Here is a 25119-nt window from a genome sequence, read left to right as displayed (position 1 = left end):
CTCCTGAGGCAAGGAAAATAAAAGCAAAAATAAACTATTGGGACTACACCAAAATAAAAAGCTTGTGCTCAGTGAAGGAAACAATCAGCAGCACTAAAAGGCAACCTATGGAATGAGAGAAGATATTTGCAAATGACATACCCAATAAAGGGTCAGTATCCAAAATATATAGAGAACTTAGACAATTCAACACCCAAAAACCAAATAATCCAACTAGAAATGGGCAAAAGATATGAACAGACATACAGATGGCTGACAGACACATGAAAAGATACTCAACGTCACGCATCATCAGGGAAATGCAAATCAAAACTACAATGAGATATGACCTCACACAGGTCAGAATGACTAAAATAAAAAACACAAAAAACAGTAAGTGTTGGCAAAGATGTGGAGAAAAAGGAACTCTTTTGCACTACTGGTGGGAACGCAAACTGGTGCAGCTACTGTGGAAAACAGTATGGAGGTTCCTCAAAAAGTTAAAAATGGGACTACCCTACGATCCAGTAATTGCAGTACTGGGTTATTTACTCTAACAATACAAAAACACTAATTCAAAGGGATAGATACACCCCTATGTTTATTGCAGCATTATTTATAATAGCCAAACTATGGAAGCAGCCAAGTGTCCACTGATAAACAAAGAAGAGGTGGCATATACAATGGAATATTATCCAACCATAAGAAAGAATGAAATCTTGCCATTTGCCACAAGATGGATACAGCTACAGAGTAAAATGGTAAGCAAAGAAAGTCAGAGAAAGACAAGTACCATATGATTTCACTCATACATGGAATTAAAGAAACAAATGAGCAGAGGGGAAAAGGGGGGGGGGGGAAGGAGAGAGAAACCAAGAAACAGACTCTTAACTATGGAGAACAAACTGATGGTTACCTGACCGCAGGGGTTGGGGGGGACGGGTGAAACAGGAGAAGGGGATTAAGGAGTGCACTTAGCACGATGAGCGCTAGGTAATGTAAAGAATTGTTGAATGACTATATTGTATACCTGAAACTAACATGACACTGTTAAGTATACTGGAATTAAAATTTTTTAAAAATTTTTTTAAAAAAGGAGTGGACAGAATTTTAAACTTTTATGTCATCTACCAACCCATCTATCTTCTAAAAATATATAAATCACCAATTCTCATGGTTATTACCCTACTTTTAATTACATAAGTACATGAAATCTCTTAAAGGAAACAGGCTGAGGAAAGAAAGGAAGGAGGAAGGAAGGTGGTAGGTAGGTTATTATTCATATAAATAGTCTTGCTTTGGATATTCCCATCAAAGTCCAACCAAACCATCAGTCTGTCAACACTGGCTAATCCTTTTATCTTGCCCATTCTTTGGAAATGAATATAAAATAGTCCAAAGTTATCCCCCCCCCACCCAAATCTTCCTATGTCCAGATCTTAATCTCTGACACTAAAGTAATTATGTATAGCTTAATAACTTATGCCTAGTTATTGAACTATAAAATGCACAAACATACACACGTTTGCATGCATGCATCAGACCCTGTCCAGCTAATCCCTGGGCACTTTCCCCTCCGGGACCCTGGCAATGTGGCTGGCACTGGATAAAAGGAAGTCTCAAGGCGCCTAGGGTTTCCTGGTTCTGCCTGCTCCTGAGTGCATGAGTCCTCAAGGGCTTGATGACCTCTGCTCCCTTCTCACTTCTGATTTACCCCAGGCCCCTGGGCTCCTGGAGTCTTGTATTATATCTGCTTTGGGGAGAGAGATCCACCCATTCCCCACCTTTTAACTCCCACCATTGAGCTTTCAAGCTCCTTCCAAGCTTGCTTACTAAGATTCCTCTCAAGGTCAAGTCTCTCCAGTGTTCACCATGACAAAAGGTAATAAAGCTGGCTTTAAACCCACCAGGAAGATCAGCATCAGGCTCTATCTGTCCCCAGCTGGCTCCCGGTCCCTAACCAAACACTTACCCTCCAGTACTCCCTAATTCCAATGGAGAAACTCTCAGAAAAGATGGCAATCCTCTAACCATGCTTATCAGGAGCCACAATCAAAACTGGGAGCGTGGGAACATAAACAGAGGAGAATATTAAATAGCTGGGGCTATACAATGATTCTGGTGAGTGGGACGAGAAAAACCGAGCCTCCTGACTTAAATTAATGAGCAAAGGACAATGAGATTCAGAAACCTTCACTTAAAAGCTAGGTCCACCGGGGCCGCCTGGGTGGCTCAGTCGGTTGGGCATCCGACTTCGGCTCAGGTCATGATCTCGCGGTCCGTGAGTTCGAGCCCCGCGTCGGGCTTTGCGCTGACAGCTCAGAGTCTGGAGCCTGTTTCAGATTCTGTGTCTCCCTCTCTCTCTGACCTTCCCCCATTCATACTCTGTCTCTCTCTGTCTCAAAAATGAATAAATGTTAAAAACATTAAAAAAAAAAAAAAAAAAAGCTAGGTCCACCATAGGTGATGCCAACCAAGAACTCCTAAGTCAAGCTTCACGATAAGATGGCTTCTACTGGCAGAAGGATAGCAGCCAAGGACCCAAGGCAAACCAGTAAAATAGCCTCTCTGCAGACCTGAAACCTCCTTCTTTGTCTTTATGGCATGTCCTGATTTCCCCACCTTGCTGCATTCAAGATCCCCATTTTGCATTCAAGTGGCCAAAATCTTTACCAGAGACCTCACCACATTAGCAGAATTCCCATGTACTTCCTCAGCCACTCCCAAGTTCTCACTATCAAGCAAAGCTCCTGCTCCTTCAAGCAGATCTCCTGGTTAGATCACTTGGTTCCAATATAAGGCCAATCCTCACCCGTTCCAGAATAAATGAACAAACTTTTAACCCCAAAGAATCTTTAATTAGCAAAACTGGGTAATTCCTTAAGTTTCTTCATCTGCCCACTCATTCACTCATTCGACAAATACCAAACTGTATCCCAGACACTTAGGAAACACCAGTGAATAAAATGCAGATCGCTGGCCCATGGACTTTACACTTCTGCTCGCTGGGAGTTCTCCGTGACTTGCTTGGATGTCCACAATAGGACCTACCCTGTCCCTCAACCGGAGTCTCGCTCCCTCCAACTTGCTCACCACACTGCAACCAGGCCGATCTTTCTAACACATGCAGGATCATGTCATCCACCCCCCACAGCCCACAGCATCAAGTTCAAGTGCACAGCACATGGGCCCTTCCTGCTGTGAACTCAGTGAAGGGGGGAGAGCATTAGCTCAACAGGTGGCTGTGAGCAGTAAGAGGGGAAAGACACACAGGTGTCCCTCGCGTAAGCCTCACGGCCACTCACAAGTCACTTCAGGCCCTGGCATCAATTTACAGCAGTCAGCCAAGGTCCACTGTATCCCTTCACCGGCGTCCCGCAGCTTACAGAAACAAGTCCCACGCTGTCATCATGAGGTCACCTTTCCAGCACCTGCCCCTTCTCACACCTCCACACCGCTCCACTCCACCCACACCCGGCTGCTCTCTGCACAGGCCATGCCCTTCTACATCTCTGATCTCACCGCAGTTCCCGCTGCCCAACCCTCAGCCTACGGACTTTCTAACCCATCCTTCAAGGATCAGCTCAAACCCCACCTCTCCCGTGAAGACCGTCATGGTACCCAGGCAACGGTTACTCGCATCTCTATTACAGGACTCTTCATCTTCCCTCTATGCCGGACCCTTGACGTTTGAGACAGACATGGACAAAGCTCCCTGGAACCCCCACATCTGCACGAATCATTAAAGCATAGACACTCACCCTTAAAATGCAAGTGCAAGGCAGGCAGATAACATGCATGAGGGTGGCTAGCTGCATTTACTCCCCACTCCAGCTAACACTTTCGTAGGCAGGACTCACATTTACGCCTTAGCAAAATTACACCTGACGATAACCAGACACACGACACTAAATCTGAGCACGCTATGATATGATTTATCAGGCTACCAAATGGTCGGCTCTCACTGGACTACGATTCATCAAGAAAAGGAGCTTCAACCCATCCAGCAGTTACCTCTGTATCTCTGAGTGTCACATGTTAGATTAAGAGATTTTGAAAAGAAGAATGAAATGCGGATGACAAGAATCCAGAAGAGACTAGATTTGCTTCATCGCTTTCTCAGAATATTCACTAATGGCCCCACATCAACCTGCAGGGAGTTCTTCCAAGAAATAACTCAGAGGGGGTAATGCTCACACACAGAAAGGGCTACTGACCACGTGGACGGGGGCAGGCAGTTTTTTAGGAGATGTCTCCACCTCAGGGGCCTCTTTGGGGAGGACAGCCTGCTTCAGGAAAGTTCTGGGCCCATTCACCTCATCCAACTTGTTGGAGTCGCTAAATGCAGGCGGGGTGACAGTGAGCAGGACAAGGAGGCTGAGAGCACACCACATCCTTCCACAAGCAACATCCCATTTGAACAAACACACCAAAAACGACCTTGTTTAGAGCAAACTTAAGAACACCGGTCAGCAGTAACACAACCATCCATCAACCAACCATCCTGAGGGTCACTCTAATGGGAAACGTGAGGTGACAGAATACATGTGTTACTTGATCATCGTGAAATGTGGCCGAGTACTGATTTCATTTTTCATTTAATTTTTAGAGAGATTGAGAGAGCGTGAGTGGGGGACAGGGGCAGCAGGAAAAGGAAAGAGAGAGAGAGAGAACCTTAAGCAGGCTCCCTACTCAGTGATGTGGGGCCTGATGTGAGGCTGCATACCCTGGGATCGTGACCTGAGCCAAAATCAAGAGCCAGACGCTCGACCGACTGAGCCACCCAGGTGCCCCTTCTTTTATTTTTAGGTTAATAATGACAAAGGTTTCTCCCTGTCAGCAGCTAGCATGTGCATCTGACCTCACCCCAGCCCTCTCCTCCATTCTCTGACTGGACAAGTGGTGGGGGCCAGGCTACGGTAGCTTCACCTCCCCGCACCTCGGCGCCTGGGTACCTGAAACACCTTCCATACAGGAATTACCCAATTCCCTTGGCTTATTACAAAAACAGCTAGCCACTGTCCCAAAATTATTCATGTTTTAAAGACCAAACTCCCCATGCCCACTGTCCCCCTGCCCTTCCTTGAGAACACGCTGTTGACAGTCTGGTTTCTGTTTCAAATATTTTCCAAACTCTTTCAGAGGGTTGTTGTAGAGGATTGTTTCCATAAAAAGATAGCATCATTCCACACCTATTGTGCAGTTAGCTGCGCTTTTTATCTCTCAGCAGTATTTACAGATGCTTTTTCATCACTCAAAACAACCAGGCAAAAACCACTTGTGGTATCTAACTGGCTTATGCTTTTACGGATTTCGTTTTTCATCTTTACACATTTACCTTCTGCTGACGTCTTCTAAAGGACTACTATTTTTTTCCCATTTATTCTCAGCTTACCTCTCCTACTGTTTGCTCAATATGGCAACAATGTCCACGTGTTGTAACTGCTGGAATTTCAGAAACACACTTCTGGTTCTGACATCACACAACTCCTTCCAGGTAAAAGTGCTTGCTTTGCTTAATCTTATCAACTCTACTTCGTGCTCCACAAGTCAAGCCTACACAGCAATTTCCTGTTTGCATAACAAGTCCAGACCATTCCAGATCATTTTATCAAAAGAACGTTTCCCTTAAAGAGCAATTATCTATTTTCTATGGAACGCTAATAGGACCACAGATGCCTTATGTGTATTGCAAAACACTTTCCCCTGCTGACATCCAACCCAATCTACTGACGCTGGAGAAAAAAAATCTAGCTTAAAGAACTGGTCTCATAATTATCATAATTACCTTTCTACATAGAAGATTTAATGTTTGCTGTTTTCAGATTCAAGGGCATCAGGTACTTGGTGCCGAATCAGATGGCTACACTCCTCAGCCTCTTCCCAAAGGGGCCTCCCAAATCCCCCACCATAAACCGTCCAGGGGCCTATTCTCAGGTGCCTGGTGCCCCACGGAGCCACCAGAGCTGGGGATGACGCGGGAGGGAGAGCCCCTGGGGCTGCTTCAGGGAAGGTATGTTGGTCCATGGATGGGTAACGAATACCTGATCCAAGGGACAGAGAGGTGAGTGGGGAAAATCCTTTAATGATTACATTTAAACTATTAACATTTCACGGTAGGTGAATGTTTTTAAACAATTAGGAGAAGCTAATATTTATGCTTTGACCACAGCACCTCAGTTCACACAAATAAGTCCCTGACATTGACTCCTCCCTATTCACTCCTTGCTCTAAATTCTTTCCCTGGCAATTATCCTCTTTGATTAAAATAACACTGGCAAGAAGCATGAATAACATCAAAGTGATCGTTTCTGAGACTTGGTATATGCAATCTTCAGGGAACTCAAAACCCATAAGTGGAATCAAAGCGTTGTATGTGAAAATTTTCAATTATAGAGCAATTGAAAGTATACTGAACTCACCAGACTCACAAGACATGAAGAACGATGGTCAATAAAACATGGAGAATCTACGTGTTCATGAGAACACAGCACGACTTTCCACTACCTCAGCCCACTGGCCTTCGGACGACGCTTGGGAAGAGTGAAATCTGAGCCTGTATGTGTCTGAGCAACGCTCCCGGGGGCCCAGGGAAGAGAGGGAGGTTTTGCTCCAGACCCATCACTGTGGCATCACACCAACTCCGCTGAATGCCACAGGCTTCCTCGCGTGCCTCCGAAGTCCTCACCCCCCGTGTCCACACCTCATCCACACCCTGGCTTCCCTCTGTTTTAGGGCAAGGACGCAGCGTTTATCTTGTTCGTCTCTAAAGCCGTATCATATTTTATATGCTACCACAGCTTTAACTCTCAAAACCCTGGAAGCAGCACAATCCTCTTTACTTCACAACAAGGGCACAACCAGTGTGGGGACTAGACTTACTGTTATTTTTGTAACAATAACAACAAAAAAGGTGAAAACTGCTTAGAAATTAACAGTCCTAAAACTCCACTTTCCCTCAACTAGACAACTATTTATTGAGCACATACTGTGTACCTTGGAGCGCACCATCTACCAAGCGGGAAGAGAGGCACCGTTAGCTTTCTGCCTAGGTTATCAGAGAGCGGACAAATCCTCAACCGTGCCGGCATCCGGGGGTAAGCGCCACCGGCATTACTCTCACAAATAAAAGGAACTGGAAATGACCTGTTTCGAGAACACCCCTGGGAGTCTCCAGCCGAGGCCCCGCCCCACCTCGCACGTTCTGCGGACGTCAGACGGTGGCTGGCAGAAGCCCGAGCGAGCCTTCTCAAAACCACGGCCGCTCGTGGGGAGAAAAGCGGCGGCGTGCACCCTTTTCCTTCCACCCTGTCAGCACGGACACGCCCAGCAGGACGTGCACTCGCGGGGACTCCCCCACGTGTCCCCCCACGCGGAAGAGCACGACCTGAAACTGACCTGCTGCACGTCCTGCTGGAAGACACACAGCTGCAGCCGCTGGTGGAGCCGGACCTTGCGGTGCTGCCAGATGTTTTCGAGCTGCCGCTGGTGGTGCAGCACCTCGTGGATGACGTCGAGGACGTGGTGCACCGCCTTGGAGTAGTTGGCGGAGGCCGTCAGGGAGTCGGAGCTGCCGGGAGTCAGCGGCCGCTGGAGCTTGTCGAGGAGCGACTTCCCGTCCTGGCTCACCTGCCCACGAAACACACGGGCGATTATCCGAGGTTCGCGCGGCTTTCCCCAGGCCGCGAGCCCAGCCCCGTCCCGGGTGCGGGTGCGGACACCCTCGCATACACTCACACGCAAAGGTAGACCGTCGTGTTACTCACTGGCGTGTTTTGTACAGAACAAAATAAAATTTAAAGTAAATCCATCAGTCCTGCAACGATGATACTGCAGGACCAAACGTGGTGGAACACGGACTTAACATAAAAGAATGGTCATTTTCATACAACGTTCTAGGAGATGCCATTCTTGATGAATAAACATAGTATTTTGCCTTAAATGGTATAAGTCAGTTGATGTAAATTGCATTGCTGGGTTATCTCGAAATTAAAATTTTAAAGTAGTAATTTTCTCTTGAGAGGTTATGTTAGAATTAAACAATCACAGTCAAGCAAAGTTTTAACACAGAATCTTGAAACTTCAGTTAAAAAGATTTATCCATAATCTAGCCCTTGGCAAAAAATATGTAAACTTTCTGACGTAGCTGGATAGCAATTTTCTTCACAGAATAAAACTTTTATTTTTTTTTAACGTTTATTCATTTTTGAGACAGAGAGAGACAGAGCATGAATGGGGGAAGGTCAGAGAGAGAGGGAGACAAAGAATCTGAAACAGGCTCCAGGCTCTGAGCTATCAGCACAGAGCCCAACGCGGGGCTCGAACTCCCGGACCGCGAGATCATGACCTGAGCCGAAGTCGGACGCCCAACCGACTGAGCCACCCAGGCGCCCCCAGAATAAAACTTTTAAAATGCTGTTTTTATTTGATTCATGAGCTTAAAAGATATTTTAATTAAAATGCTATTTTTAAAAGGGATTTCAATGTTATTTCTATATTATGGCAGCTAACTACCAAATTACAATTAAGTGAAAGCATTCAGACAAACAAAGGAAATAAGCAAAGATAAAACTGGAATGTGGAAAGAAAAGCACTGTGTATTTTTCAAATTTAAGTGGTTCTTAAGACTTATGAATGACTATGTCAGATGTGGTAGAAAAAATATGAGATCAGACAGTAAGAAGGACACACGGCACACGAAGTAACAAGGCTGTGATTCAGGGGGTTTTTCACGTAAGTCCTCATCAGCATGGTCTCTCTGCTCAGATACTTCTGAATCTGAAAGCCTCAATGGTTTCTACTAGGAGAAGCAGCAGACCAGAGCTTTGTTAACAGATACAAGCAGGGTTCAAAGGAGGAGGTAGATGGGACAGACCCACACAGGAAGCTCCTGGCCACCCAGAACAGGTGGCCAGCATGAGGCCTACGAATTTCCTTTCATCCGCTTACAAGTTGTGCTGGAATGGAAACGTGTTTGATTTCTAAGACCTGATTTTGAGACCTCGGCTGGAGGTGCTAACTATTCCTCATGAAGGCCGGTTGTCAGCCTTCATAGAGTGAAACTGATCTAACATATCAAGATAGCAAAACTTCAGCAGAAACCAGTCAACGAGACATAACCAAAGATGACAGGTAAAAAAGAACCAACTAAACCACTTAGTATCAGGCACATGTAAGTCTTCTAAAAACAGTCCTTTGTCCCCAGCCCCAGGAGTCACTAAAACTTGCATGGACATTTTTGATACAATGACTTCGGAGAGGGAGGCACCATGATGGATTTCGAGGAAGGGACTCATTGTGAAGGATCCAGAGAGGCAGGATGTCACCTCTAAATGAAGACCTGTCCCACTCATTATCGGGGCTAGGCTCCATTTAACATATACTCATGAAGGTTCTTTCTTCTCCTCCTTCTTCTTTCTTCTTTCTTCTCCTCTTCCTCCTCCTCCTTCTCCTTCTTCTTCTTTTTTGGACCACTCTAACATACACTGATTTTTCCAGGAATGCAATTACCATGTTGATCAAAGCAAATCACGTTAATAGGCAATGCTTGGTTTTCTTTGGAACTTTATAAAAGTCGCTTACCATTCCAAAGTTATAGCGCGATAATGCCAATATTGTAGTTTCCAGTATAACATGTGTCCAGTCTGCATTTGCTATATTCACAACAGTTTTTTATCTATGGCCAGCATAGATAACAGTCTGAATATCTAATTTTTTCTTCTATTGTGCATGTACTTAGGCATTTATAGACTAAAAGACATTTTGTTACAAATTACCTTTGTCTCTAATTGATATTGTAGCATATATGTGATTTATATAACACACATACATAAATCTTATTTGAAGATAGATTATTCATACATTTTATTCCAGCTGGCATCAGAAGATGTTTTGCTAATCTTTGGGGGTGCAGCTTCTCTTAGGACTGAAAATCAGTACCTCAAAAGTCACATTTCACATTCTACAGAGGCCAGCAAGAATTCCTTATATGTATTTCCTCTAAGTTTTACCCCTTATAATAAACATAAGTCAAGAAACATACAGAGCATATGATCTGGTATGACATGTTTTAGAAAGATCCAGATCAGAGGCATGGCAGAAACTGATAGCTGCCTCCTCGAAGTCCAAAGGCCCCTTCTTGACAGCCAATCCCCAATAGTCAGGAATGGCCAAACCCCAGCTATAACACTGCACTTCCCAGCCTTGCCTACAAATAGGAGTGGCTAATATACAGAAGTAAAAACCGTTGAGGGGGCTTCGAGGAAAGAAAGATATTTAGGAGGTGGAGTGTGCTCATTCTTCTTTGCCTTTTTTTCCTCCCTGCTGCCAAGAACTTGGTGGAGATGGCTGGAGCTGCAGCACCTATTACTAACCTTGAGGGAGGCTTAAGGACAGCAGCCCACCTGCTAAGAGAGGCAAAAGAAAAAGACAAAAGGATCCAGAGATCTCGTACCAACAGAGCTACTGCACCAGCCTTGGAATGCCAGCCCTGGGACTTCTACAGGGGCAGAAAGCAAACTTCTTATCTTAAGCTGTTGTTCTGGATCATACACCAGAAATACAAAATGACAAATGGATTCTCAGCCTTCACCAAGTGTCCACAGGCATTCATGTGACACCATTAATATTCCACTACTGTGAATAAATAAATCATCTGAGCAAGAATATTCCAAAGAATCAGTGTTTCCTCAGGTGTCTTTGTGATGTTTACCAGAGCTCCAGAGCAGGTATTACTGGGCTTCCTCAGGATGGAGGGGTGGTGGGAGACGGAGGAGTACATACCCAAAACGGGAACACACAAATACCTTACTTAACAGAAGACTACTTATTACGCAAAACTCCGCCTTCTGGGAATCCCTAAGCAGGGATTAAGGTGTCCGCGTCAGGGCCACTGCTGGCACAGCCAGTGGTGGAGACAGAAGCGGCAGAAAGCTTCTAGGCAAGAAAACACCTCTTACCCCCACCAAGACCAGAGCGCGCTCCAGTCCAACACAAGCTCTATGTAGCATTCCTCCGACACACCTTCCAGAGACAATTCTATTTCATTTCAGTGGAGCGTTTATTCATTTTTCAATTTAAAAGACATTATTCAAGCACATAAAGGACTCCATCTCTATTTCGGTGACTTCTGGCAAAATGTCTGTCTTCATGAGTACGGTAGTATTACGTAGGGAAAAGTACGCCAGAATTTTCTGAAGCTGCTATTCTACTGCATAGAAATAAAGGCTTGTAAATGGTACAGAATAACCAGAAGAGAAGTAACAACACACTGAAGACTATATTGCTGCCCAAAAATTCCTACATGGTTTAAGGACTGAAACAAGCAACTACATTCATGGTATGTCGTACAGTTCCAGACTTCCTACCACAGAACCAGGTGAGTCAATGTGCTATATAGGTTTGGTTTAAAAAGGTTTTTCTAGCTTTCACGCAAACCCCATCCCACAAAGGGACAACACCTACAAAAAAGAAAATCAACCTTTATTATCAAAACGCAGGATTTCTCTCCTGTAGATTTTTGAACAAATCAAACTGGCTCATTTTTTTTCAGGTTCTGCTCTTTTTCTTGGAATACAGCACTCAGGGATTTGACGGGTAGCAGAAGATATAGTAATGTGCCTTAAGTGTATGAACTAATATGCTCTAATAACTAAATGAGTTAAGAAAAATGAAAAGTCTTAACCGTTTAAAATCTAGAATAATGGTCTGGTTCTTGGATATTTACTTTTAATCAAACTACACATTAGATTTCTAAGACTGGTAAGATCTGGATTTCTGTGTGCCACCCTAAAAAAGTTTCCACCAAAACTCACAGAGACCAGCCTATTCTTATCTCTGATACTTGGAGCTCTGATTTCCCATGAATCAGATTAGAGCAAAGGGTCACCAGTGGAATCTTCTTCACGTGCCCAAAGTAAGAATACTGTTCTGATCTAAGGAAAGGGAACAGTACCTACTGATTATTGCTTATGGTTGCAAAAACCACCACCACTCAAAGACCACCTATGACCTACAATATGTCAATAGGTCCAAATGTGGGATTGTAGATCTAGAAAGAAGTGCTAGGAAGTGTCGTTCCCCAGGAATAACCCAATTAAGCAAAATACACAATATATAAAGGCATGATCAGAAAAGACTACACTTAGCAGGTCACGAAGAAGGGGAGGTCCTTCTTCAAAACTTGCATGAAACAAGCTGCACCATTTGCATCCACTCAAAGCAACACGAGTTGTTCTGATTGGCTTTGCAGGGCCTGGCCTGCCGTGGCCAGCCCGGAGCACACCTCCATACTAAGCCTGGGAACGGCTTCACAGCCACCACTTTCCTCTCCAACTCTGGCAGAAATGGTTCTGAAATCAAAGTTCTGATGAAACAGGAAAGAGCAACCATAGGTCAGCGTGTCATGTAGCTGTGGCTGATGTCCCTCGAGCAAACAGGAACACTTCCTTTCTGAGTCAGGAGGTTACACCTGTCTTAGGATGGCTACACTACCAAGAACAGAGGCCAATGACTTTCTGAAGGTCCTGTACTGGCAGTGGCATTTTCCCAGGGGTCAGGAAGGCCACCTGATAGAGAAAGGGCAACATTCTTGCCTTCAGATTACTTGGCTTCCCTCTGATGCTGGTCCTTCTCCAGACAAAGTTCTTAGGATATTCCTCTAAAAGCAGGTTTCTAGTTCTTTCAACTTTTAGGTTTCTTACTCAAAACTAGGTCATTCTAACCATGTTTGATTCTGTGATATGTCTACATGGGATTATCAGGAAGGAAACACCAAAATAAGATGAAAACAGGAGGGGCGCCTGGGTGGCTCAGTCTGTTAAGCATCCGACTCTTGACTTCGGCTCAGGCCACGATCTCACAGTTCGGGGGTTCCAGCCACACTGGGCTCCGTGCTGACAGCTCGAAGCCTGCTTGGGATTCTCTCTCTCTGCCCCTCTCCAGCTCGCTCTCGTGAGCTCTCTCGCTCTCAAAATAAATAAATAAACATTAAAAACAAAGCTAAAAACAGGAAACCACTGGAGCAGCCCAGTTAGTGGAGTCAGATCTGTGCACAGAACACGGACGTCCCGCAGCTTCCCCTCGAGCCTGACAGTTTCCACTCCTGTTTCAAGCCCTTGCAAGGCTTCAAGTCTGGGGGGTCAGCAGGGACTGCCGTGAGGTCTGTCACCTCTGACGCGGTGCCAAGCGCTGACTCCACCACCCTGCGTACCAACAGCAGTGCCACGATACCTAACGAGGCTTTGCGACAACCCCCTCGCCGAAGTTTCCGCACAGCAAGGTCGCCGTGCTTCCACACGCGGCACAGACGCGGGGTTTTAGTACGTTTACTATCAAGGTGACTCATCGGGCTGTTCTGTGTTTTCTCACACGCTATTAACACTAATCATGCCGTCACCCACATATATGGTGCCTTAAAAAAGGAGGTCGACCAGCTTCACAGGCAGCAAACCAGTCATTTCCAGGAGGCCCCGCTGAAGTCAGCACATCTGCTAACCTGGGATGCTGATGCGGAAGCGAAATCCTGAAGTCACAGCGGATCGGCGCAAAGCCCACGGGCCGTTTCCCTTCCTCCTGCCCGAGGAATCCCTGCCCACGGCTGCGGCAAAGACCTTCCGCACGTGCACGGGCACTCACTCCACACTCTTATGTCACAGCTCAAACAGTGTTTAGGTTTGCGTGATGGCACGGGCATGCGGAGATAAAAGTCATCTGTATGATTTTAGTTTGTGGGGAAAGTGGTTGATGAGTTTACTTGCTTAAACACGAGATGTGAAAAATGAGGATTGTACATGCTGTTTCTAAAACTCCAGCGTATCCCAGATGTTTAGATTGCTTCACTCTGCTGTGATCAACTACCACACACAAGATTTACCCCGAACCCGGCAAGCTGAAACCAGCGCATGTTCATGAGGCACATGCACGCTGCTCCTGCGAAATCACAAACAGAAATGCCACGGGACAGGTCTCATTAAAACACTGAAAAGCAGGGTGTTCGTGTCTTGGAAAAAGAAGTGCTGGGAAGATTTCCTGCAGCAAGCTTGTGACATCAGAGACTACAAGCTGCAGACACTGTTTGAAAAAAAGACTATGTGAGGGAGGAGGGAAAGTGAAACGAAGAGAGAAAGGAGGAGTGAGTCCTGTTCTCACATCCCCAACTCCTCAAGGACCCGGCACCAAGGCGGGGGGCTCATGTACATCCCCGGGAGGAGTGCCTGCTGGGCGGACCCGCAACTCTTTAAACAGGGCAAGGGCCAGCTCCCGGCGTGTGGTCGGTGAAGCCTCTGCATCAGAGTCACCGGATCGGTAAGGAAAGCCATTAAACATGGATGGAGATTCACACTCCCTAGAGGTGGGGTATGAGAAGCTGTACTTCAACCAGCACACTTGAGTTAGAAAACCACTCATTTAGGAAAGGAAGAATCTGGCACAAAAACAGACACATAGACCAATGGAACAGAATAGAAACCCCAGAACTAGACCCACAAACGTATGGCCAACTCATCTTTGACAAAGCAGGAAAGAACATCCAGTGGAAAAAAGACAGTCTCTTTAACAAATGGTGCTGGGAGAACTGGACAGCAACATGCAGAAGGTTGAAACTAGACCACTTTCTCACACCATTCACAAAAAAAAACTCAAAATGGATACAGGACCTGAATGTGAGACAGGAAACCATCAAAACCCTAGAGGAGAAAGCAGGAAAAGACCTCTCTGACCTCAGCCGTAGCAATCTCTGACTCGACACATCCCCAAAGGCAAGGGAATTAAAAGCAAAAGTGAATTACTGGGACCTTATGAAGATAAAAAGCTTCTGCACAGCAAAGGAAACAACCAACAAAACTAAAAGGCAACCAACGGAATGGGAAAAGATATTTGCAAATGACACATCGGACAAAGGGCTAGTATCCAAAATCTATAAAGAGCTCACCAAACTCCACACCCGAAAAACAAATAACCCAGTGAAGAAATGGGCAGAAAACATGAATAGACACTTCTCTAAAGAAGACATCCGGATGGCCAACAGGCACATGAAAAGATGTTCAACGTCGCTCCTTATCAGGGAAATACAAATCAAAACCACACTCAGATATCACCTCACGCCAGTCAGAGTGGCCAAAATGAAGAAATCAGGAGACTATAGATGCTGGAGAGGATGTGGAGAAACGGGAATCCTCTTGCACTGTTGGTGGGAATGCAAATTGGTGCAGCCGCTCTGGAAAGCAGTGTGGAGGTTCCTCAGAAAATTAAAAATAGACCTACCCTATGACCCAGCAATAGCACTGCTAGGAATTTACCCAAGGGATACAGGAGTACTGATGCATAGGGGCACTTGTACCCCAATGTTTATAGCAGCACTCTCAACAATAGCCAAATTATGGAAAGAGCCCAAATGTCCATCAACTGATGAATGGATAAAGAAATTGTGGTTTATATACACAATGGAATACTATGTGGCAATGAGAAAGAATGAAATATGGCCTTTTGTAGCAACGTGGATGGAACTGGAGAGTGTGATGCTAAGTGAAATAAGCCATACAGAGAAAGACAGATACCATATGGTTTCACTCTTATGTGGATCCTGAGAAACTTAACAGAAACCCATGGGGGAGGGGAAGGAAAAAAAAAAAAAGAGGTTAGAGTGGGAGAGAGCCAAAGCATAAGAGACTGTTAAAAACTGAGAACAAACTGAGGGTTGATGGGGGGTGGGAGGGAGGGGAGGGTGGGTGATGGGTATTGAGGAGGGCACCTTTTGGGATGAGCACTGGGTGTTGTATGGAAACCAATCTGACAATAAATTTCATATATTAAAAAAAATAAAAAATAAAAATAAAAAATAAAAATAAAAATAAAAATAAAAATAAAAATAAAAATAAAAATAAAAAAAAGAAAGGAAGAATCCCTTTAGAATCAAAAGCATTCTGGGGAGCCTGGGTGGCTCAGCTGGTTAAGCATCCGACTCTTGGTTTCGGTTCAGGTCATGATCTCACAGTTCATGAGTTCGAGCTCCACATCAGGCCCAGCGCTTAAAGGGTGGAGCCCGCTTCGGATTCTCTCCCTCTCTCTCTCTCTGCCCCTCCCCTGCTCCTCCACTCTCTCTCTCAAGATAAATAAACTTAAAAAAAAAAAAAAAAATCAAAAGCATCCCTTCCCGGGGCACCTAGGTAGCTCAGTCAGTTGAGCGACCGGCTTCAGCTCAGGTCATGTTCTCATTATCTGTGGGTCTGAGCCCCGCATCAGGCTGTGCACTGACAGTGCGGAGCCTGCTTGGGGTTTTCTCTCTCCCTCTCTCTCTGCCCCTCCCTCGCTTCTGCTTGCTCCCAAAATAATGCTAAGTGAAATAAGTCAGTCAGAGAAAGACAGATACCATACTTTCAGTCATATGTGGATCCTGAGAAACTTAACGGAAAACCATGGGGGAGGGGAAGGGGGTAAAAAGTTCTGGAAAGAGAGAGAGAAAAGCAAACCATAAGAGACTCTTAAATACTGAGAACAAACTGAAGATTGATGGGGGATGGAAGGGAGGGGAAAGTCGGTGATGGGCACTGAGGAGGGCACTTGTTGGGATGAGCACTGGGTATTGTATGGAAACCAATTTGACCATAAATTATGGTAAAAAAAAAAAAAAAAGGCATTCCTTCCCTTCCCATCTTCCTTCTCCTCCCCTCCACCCTCCTCCCCTCCTCTCCCCCCCTCCTCCCCTCCTTTCCCCCCCTCCTCCCCTCCCCTCCCCTCCAGCCATGGAGAAAATGGTGCCCAGGGTCTGAGGCAGTGCAGGCTGGGCACACCAATGCAGGGGTCCCCTGCCACGCTTTCTGGGTGGGAGGGGGAGAAGCACACAGGGAAGCCAGACAAATTGGCTGGGAGACTGAGCAGACTGAGGAAATACACTAACTGAACAGAAAGTTAATAGATCTGAGGGCAACAGGAGCCAGGTATCTTGTCTGAGAAGAAGTTTACAAACACAGAAAGGAACAGGCTAGAAAGAAGCCTGATGGGTTGGATCAGAAAGAGAAGCACCGGTACAAACACATGGGCCTTTAAAACGGACACGGGCCCAGGGCGACAGACCAACAGTTTGAGGGCTGTGTGGACCGTGGGAGCAAGCACGGGGGGATGGGTCCACAGCTGCAAAGGGAGGGCCTCGAAGCACGGACACCCCGCAAGCAAGCAAGCACTCTTGAGTGCCCCCATCTTGGTTTCTAAATACCACAGCACACAAGTAACTGGCACTCCTCGGTGGGATGGCGGATCCCGGGATGAGGCGGGAAGTACAAAAGGAGCCCGGGAACATTACACCAGAAAGTAAGGGAGTGCTCAGATAATAACAACATAAAAAAAAAAAATAACAGTAAATAAAATAAGATAAGATAAAATAAAATAAAAACAAAAACAAAAATATCACACACATAAAGGGGCTCCTGCTGGCTAAATGTGGACAATTTAAGCATCAGAACAGAGTATCAGATTATAACCTGCTGAATATAAGATACCATAAATTCATACTGGAATAATAAATAGACACATAGGGAAGAAAGAAAGTTCTTTCTCACAGTAGTAGATCACCTAATAGATACAGAAGGAATACCGGCCACCAGACAGCCATCACAGTGGGAGGTGACAGGGGCAAGAGTCACCAGCGGATGACAAGGCCATGAAAAGCCTCATGAGAAATACAGATGTGCGTCTCCCACAATATGCTTCTCAAAAACAAGTATTTTTTAATCCTGACTTTTCACTGGAGCAACCTTGCAGACACCAACCTCACCGAGTGGTCAAGGTTAACATCGCCAACAGCAGGAGGGGTCAGCATCCTGTGACCCTGCCGTGACACTCGGCTTTTGTCAGCACAGGAGGAAAACTAGAAGGATGGGCAAGAGGTTGAGGCTCATCCTAGAGAACGAAGGGGCCGCATTCTCTAACACTGTCACCAAGACTAAAGAAAGTTCCACTGTGACTGACGGAAACCAATGAGAGGTGTTCACTAAACGTAACTTGGGTTGCTGCACAGCGTCCTGGACCAGAGGTAGTGGGAACGTGGGAAATACCAACAGGTCTGTGGGTAGGACGGTGTCTTGTATCACAGCTGATTTACTGTCTGCTCAGAGAGGTGGGGGCAGGGGCTACACAGCAAATGTGGTCAAATGTTAAAAATGAGGAAATCTGGGTTAAAGGAATGTGGGAGCTCTTTATATGATTCTAACACTTTTCTGTAGCCTGAAACCATTTCAGACTTTAATTAAGAAGGCAAAAATAAAAGTTTATTCTGTTCTATTGAAAGTCTTTTGTGTTGATTTCACTGTGAAGTTACTGTTTCCTTGAGTTTACAGTGTAGTTGCACACAGGCTTTTATGCTAAAAATTGTGGTTTAAGCCCTCAATCTTTTTAACTATTTAAAACTTGCCATCCAACTTTTTAAAACTTTTAGTACCAACATAAAACGTAATAAAACTGCACCAATAGGTAAACATAAGTCCCCATGTCAAGATGCCCATACTTTATAGATGGAAGTGGTGAGAGAATTATGTACTTTGCTGGAAGTGCCAAGGGCAACAGGCAGACTGAACGGCCGGCGAGGCGAGAGCAAGACAGCAGTCAGGTCAGGCTGACTCTGAGGGAAGTCGTGTAGGCAAGGACTGTAGTCCCACTGCAGCCGATCGCCTGGTGAGCGAGCTATTCGCCCTGCCCCCCGCGGCTCTGGAAGCTACCACAGCAGTCAGAAAGCAGCTCCTGAGAAAGTCATGAGTAAGCGGATGAGCGAAGGCCCAGTCACACGGTGGTAACAGAGCCGCCCACTTTGTGTGTCACAGGTGGAAATCAGACAATGCCTAGAGACGGTACACCAGGGAGAAAGAAGTTAACGTTTTCTGGAACTCACAGAATCCTCATGAACCCGTGTGATGAAAAAATTAGATTTGTTCAACTTTCACTTTTACTATTAAAAAGGCTACTGCTAGTATTTACATAGCTGCTAATAAATTAGATAACCGTATCAGTTCAAATGCATTGGGTGCAAAATTAAGAAGAATACAAAATTGACTTTTTCAAAACTCCATGGACAAAATAAAATAATGCTAAAAGAAAGGTGGGGGGGGATCTCGTTGGACAAAAAGGTAGAGAAACAAACGTGTAGATCTCAACCTCCACAACATCCTGAGGTAAATAACACAGGCATCGCACGTCTGTTCAATGCACCCAAGGACACTAAGGGCTCAGGAGAACGGCCCAAGGACAGGACAGTAGCACCTGCGGGGTGAAGCAGGGAGTGCCGTGCTGAAAAGTGAATGGCCCCTTTCTTCCCTAGGACTGTGACAAGGTGGGTGGAGTTCTGATCCAGGAAGAGGTGTCCACCCTGTGCCCTGCCCCCCACCCCCCCGCCAGGGGCTCTGCAGCCTGGCTGACTCCAGTGTCCCGGGGATCCTTCATCTCAGCACGTGTGATGTAGATGCTCATGATGAAGGAGACGGGGCAAAGCTTGCTGAACACAGGCACGCAACCCCGCTTCCCTCCAGGAATTCATCCAGTGTAGGAAAGGCAGACTGGTGTGACAGGCCCGAAGACCACGGCTCGCCCAGGAGGGCACCACACCTCAAGCTCTCTGCACTTACTGCGCCTCCCACGTGAGACAACACAGGGGCAGCAGAGCAGTGGCCGGGACAAGGAGCTGCTCCGCCCCCTACAGCTGCTGACCTGGCACAAGTCACCTGATCTCTGGGCCTCAGCATCCTCGTCAGTAACAGCACGGCCAATAAGGACGCATGCCCCAGAGTTGTGAACATTAAGTAAATGATTACATAAAGTCCTCACAAAAAAACCTGGCCCAGATGAAGGGGGCAGAAAATAAAGACGGGGAGAGAGTACAGAAATAATGGACCTTAAAATAATAGAGAGAATGCTATGCTTAGATTTCGAAAACAGCCAGGAGCTGCAAACAGTGTGTGCTTTTTGATCCAGAACGTGCGTCGGTATCAGGTTGCGCTCCTTTCTAGAGAGTTCATACAGGAAAATTAAGTTAATAGCACACGGAAACCTCTATTTGCTAAGTACGTGCAGACCAGAGAGCTGGAATCGCGCTTTCTCCGGCACGTGGAAACACAAGCGCCTCCGGGAGACCCGCACACGCCGCGGGCCCAAGAAGCGCGCTGGCTGCCGACCACCCTGCTTCACAGGGGCCCCCCCACCCCCCCCCCCCCCCCAGCACACACAGGTCAAAGGTCCCGGCGAGACTGCAGTTTAACACGAGACCTACGAGCGTTTTCTAGGCTCGACCAAGCTTTGGGGTTTTTCCCCAGCTTTTGGTGCTGGGACATGAAACTGTCACTCTGCAGTTGGAAGTGGAAGAGCCCGCTCACCTCAGAATAAGCAAGAGTGATGTGCTCGTATACCCCCTGATGGTGGTGAATGGCGTCCTCCAGGTCGTGCAGCTCCGAGGGCAGGTCCACCTCTCCACAGGCTTTACACCACGAGTCCACGTTGCTCATGTACTTGAGGAGTAAAAGCAAAAAAAGATTATTTCTATCAATGGCAATTTATACTGAGATGTAGCTATTTTTTCAACCTGGTTTGGAAATCAAGGTAATTGAGAAACAGTCTAAGAACGTGGCATGGTTGAACATCCATCTCAAATGGCACCACCGGGAGCCTCACACGGTTCCCTGACTCTGCCCTGGGGCTCTCCCTCTGGCCAGAGTGGGGCTCGGCCCAGGAACCTGCGTTTGGAATGACATCTCCAGGTGACCCCGAGGCCTACAGCTAACAGCAAGCCCGGAGCAACTCTTCCCTGCATCTGCTCTGGGCCTCCTGCTTAATTCCCCAGCCCTCCTCCGAATCGGGGATCGTAACAACCGCCTGGTGCCGCGGGCTGTGTAAGGATAGAGGCCTGGTGCGCCTCAGCCTCAGCCTCAAGATGGCGGCACATGCCTCCTCCAGGAGCTGTAGTCCAGCCTTCGCGCTCCCCTCCAACATTAAGATGCTGTCGGAAGCCCAAGTATCTGGAATTATTTACCTAGACAGAGGAAGAGCGGCAGGCCCATTTTTCTACCTTTTCCAAAGCAAATACACACAGAAATGAAAAGACCAGATGAAGGCCACCCAAGCTCCCCAGCTGCGCCCACTGAGCCTGAGGGGAGGCTGAGGAAAGAGGCGGACTCACTCAGGTCTTTTCCACTTTGCGCGTAAACAAGAAGGGAAGAGTCTTGGCTGCAGTCCTGAGGACTACCATTCCAGCCTCTCCTCAATTTTCTCCACGGCCACTCCCACCGCCCCAGGAATCATCAACAGCAGAGAAATCACTGCCAGACGTCCTAGGGAGAGCCTATCAGCATCCATCACAGTTCAGTGTCAAAGGCAGGCAGCAGAAGGCCCTTAATTAAAGACGCTAATTCAATTAAGCCAAATAGGCACGGACACATTTCCCTGGGTTTCACCTCTTTTATTCTAATTCCTTGGCATCTTTCTACTTCCCAGGGAATGCAGAGGGTGACTATTTAAAATTGGGTGACGAAAACATAAAAAAAAATTTAAAAAAAAAAGTGGCTGCGCCTGCATGGCTCAGTCCGTTGAGCGTCCAACTGCAGCTCAGGTCACAATCTCACTGCTCACGGGTTCGAGCCCCGCATTGGGCTCTGCACTGAAAGCTTGGAGCCTGGAGCCTGGAGCCTGTTTTTGATTCTGTCTCTCTCTCTGCACCTCCCCTGCTCCCTCTCTGCTTCTCTCTCTCAAATAGAAAATAAAACATTAAAAAAAATTAAAAAATAAAACTGGGTGACTGACCTGCCAGACAGGAAACTTGCTAGGATTCTCTTAAAATATGGAAACGACCACCCACTTATTCATGACATTTTTAGAAACAAAATAGACACGTCACCTGGTAAGTGGTGATTTGTTTATAAAAGTCCATTTATTATTAATGTACTGGCTCAGAAAAATATCTATATGCAAATCTTAGGGCCTGACAAGTCATGGGGCATTAGGTATCATGTGGTGGCATCTGATGGTTTCAACGGACACAGGGACGGAGGAGTATCCTTCTCTACGGTGCCTGCCTAACACCAACAGGGCAACGGAAGTAGTAATCAAATTACTCGACACATCTCCCCCTCGGCAGGTGTGTGTGACATGGATGTGCGTGACTACACGTGCTCTATAAATATCAAATCCAATATCAAATATCAGCTTGAATGATTCTAAGTATTCTTGATTTCCATTTCACTTTTCCCATTATTGCATTTAACACCAATCACTGTAAACCTTTTTCAAATATAAATGGACTCTGGTCAACCATCACCATGATTAATTCATCAGGTCAAGTCAGCAATTAATTGCTCCTGCATGAAACAGAGTCACCGTATACTCCTTACAAGAGGCTAAAATGCTTCTGATAGAACAAGGTGGAAACGAGTTTTAGTTACACCATAGCGCACAAGTGGAAGTGTCAACCTAATACATCACTGTATCAAAATGACTATTAAAATATATCCAATTTTTCAAGCAACCAGTGAAGAGAAACATTCCAGAAGTTTTATATATGCCTATAGTAAAAGTAACTTATAATTTCTTAAAGTAACTGGGAAGGGTATTGGTCATGCTTACCTGAAAAAATATAGCCAGGTTCTAAATACACAGAAAAGGATGGCTTGCCATGTGGAAATCTTGTGGAGAAAGAATTCTGCACATCTAATTTCACTGGGTTAAAATATCTCAATGACAGAAACAAACCTGGCCATGGTTTCACGGGACTTCTGTGCAAGCATAATTTGTCTTTTGTTTATGAGACGGAAACCCTAGACTCCAAAGGGTAAGCTCGAAGCCCTCAACGCTTTCTGAAGGGCTAAACACCCCAAAAGTCTGAACCCACTGCCACCAAGGGAGCAACCCCTGATCAGAGAGCCAAAAGAAGGCTGCGAATTGGTATTCCATAAGGAAAAGGCATCCTGGAGTTGACTTTGGTGGCAAAGTTCAACAGTAGCTACATAGCACAGAATCTGTGAGAGTCTTTTCATAGGATAACGTGGGCTATGAATGGGCAAGGGGGGCAGGCCCACTGTGTTCACTTCCCAACCTTCTCTGACCACTCTACTACATTCCAGACCCCCGTCCCCCCAACATGAATCACCATCTTAGAAATACAATTTGGGATTACAACACCAGGGGATAGGTCTAGAACAGAGCCTGACACTCTGGAAAGGACAATACTGAAGGTGGCTACCATACTCTAGTGAGATCAGAGCAGACGGTTTGGTCTGATGCTTCAAATGCGCACCGGACCCAAATTCGTGAACACACGGCATCCAGCTAGGTTGAGGGTAGACAGGAGAATCCAAGAGAATGAAATGCTTCTCTGTGAATTCAAATCAGGAGCTGGCTACAGAACTGAGAATTCTGATGCTCAGCGGAATGGCGACTTTGTAAAAGTGTGGCTGAAAACAAGAGGCAAGCAGCTGAAGGCAGGGTAACTGATACATACAGCTTTAACAGGAGAGCTTGAATAACAAGATGTATTTCCATAAACATTATTCCACTACCCTCCACGTGCTGAGAGAGTGGGGGGCTTCCAACGTGGGAGCCACTCAGCCCTCTGGCCTGCCCCACCTCCTGCCACCCACAGCCAGTGCACGTCCCTCCCACCCACACCAGGGCTCACGATGGGGTGCAGCCAAGCACAGGGGCTTGGCCTGATTTAGGAGACAAAGGCACAAAAACTTCCTAGAATTGTTAACTTTTTAAATATTTGGGGGGGGGGGTTCTCTTCTTTAACAAAAATGACACTGGTTTAACATACACACACACATATGTGTGTGTAGATATAATATGTGTGTATGTATATATATATGCATAACATACATAAGAACTCAAACTTGGGTTTTTACTTCTCATCTCTTCATTTTTGTTTTCATTTCTAGAAAATATTACCCCACTCTTCCTTTCTACTTCATCATTTCTACTCCCTGAGGATTAATCAGCACACACTCTTTCCTGGTTCCTCCAAGGCAGACAGGCCCTCTTCTCTGCCCAGGGAAATCACCTGAGGGAGCAGCCCGCTCCATTTGCAAAGCTCTGCCATCTACACCACAGTAACTCGGAGGAGACAGGCTCAGCTTGAACCAGAATATGCCGATGATCACTCTGCACACCTTGAATCTGTTTTCATTAATAACTTTTTCTTTCATGTTTATATTTCTTTTCCACAAGAATCGTTTCTGTTTTGTCCACAAGCCAAGAATTAGGTCTATGCTTGTAATAAAGTAAAATACCATTAAAATGGGATTAGTTGTGCATTATTTGCCTTAAAAATTCAAAAAGAATAGTAGATAAGTACTACTTTCCTCTGAGTTCCAACCCAGACTTATGGCAAAAACATCCAGGCAACTGCGATAAGACTTGTTTACCATAAATGTTATTTCTAAAACTATGTATGGAGAGTGAAATTGTACAAGGATATTAATCTAAGTGCCTTGTTTGTGGAACAGTGTGTGATTATTGTCAGGAGCTGAAGGACCGTCACAGACCTCAACTGAAGTCCCAACATAAGCGACTCACTCCCCAAACACAATCAAAGGACAACAAATACCACCAGCCCCATCGACTTCATTGGACTGATTTAAGGATGAAATGACATTTTGTGTTAAAGAGCCCTGTAAATTCTAAAGAACTATGCAAATGCTGGTTGTTACTTTATTTTTGGCTATTATCAAATTATAGAGGCCCTCAAAGTCATAGAGAAAATGAGGTCATCAGATTTATGGTTCACTGTGAAGGCGAACCTTGACCAGCACTAACAGAACTTTCTGCAGTGATGGATAGGAGTATCTGTGCTGTCCAGTACAGTAGCCACTAGCTGCACGTTGCTATGGAGCGTGTGAAATGTGGACACTGTACGAAATTTTCATTTATTCTTACATTATCTTCTTACTAAGCCTTAAGTAATTTCAGTAGCCACATATGGTGACTGGCTACCATACTGGACAGTGCAGCTCTCCTGTCTGTTTTAAAGGAAGGCAGATTGCCACACGCAGCACGTCATTTGGATGTGCCTTGGGACATGTGGAGCCTTGGGAGTCTGACTACCCTCCTTTCCACAAATGGACCTTGAGGGTTTGTGTGGGGGTCCCAGCAGGAGAGCACAGCTACGGGTATACCCCT

General features: G+C 45.8%; 1 protein-coding gene across 3 annotated transcripts in view; it reads right to left on the bottom strand.

The window, feature by feature from the left end:
• TRIO (trio Rho guanine nucleotide exchange factor) overlaps positions 1 to 25119 on the bottom strand; it is a 355586-nt gene that overhangs the window by 178315 nt on the left and 152152 nt on the right. For all 3 annotated transcript variants that reach the window (XR_013554624.2, XM_060634370.3, XM_060634366.3), the window contains exons 8-9: positions 20331 to 20462; positions 7378 to 7608 (exon numbers count right to left, since the gene is read on the bottom strand). Coding sequence is in view for 2 of the 3 variants with exons in the window: in XM_060634370.3 (XP_060490353.1) it covers positions 7378 to 7608; positions 20331 to 20462 (363 nt within the window). In the remaining variant the exon portion in view is untranslated. The remainder of the gene's footprint in view (positions 1 to 7377; positions 7609 to 20330; positions 20463 to 25119) is intronic.

The sequence above is a fragment of the Panthera onca genome, chromosome A1, assembly GCF_046562875.1.
Source record: "Panthera onca isolate mPanOnc1 chromosome A1, mPanOnc1 haplotype 2, whole genome shotgun sequence".
NCBI classification, from domain to species: domain Eukaryota; kingdom Metazoa; phylum Chordata; class Mammalia; order Carnivora; family Felidae; genus Panthera; species Panthera onca.
Note: the sequence above shows the minus strand (reverse complement) of the source record. Positions and strands in the feature narration are given on the sequence as shown.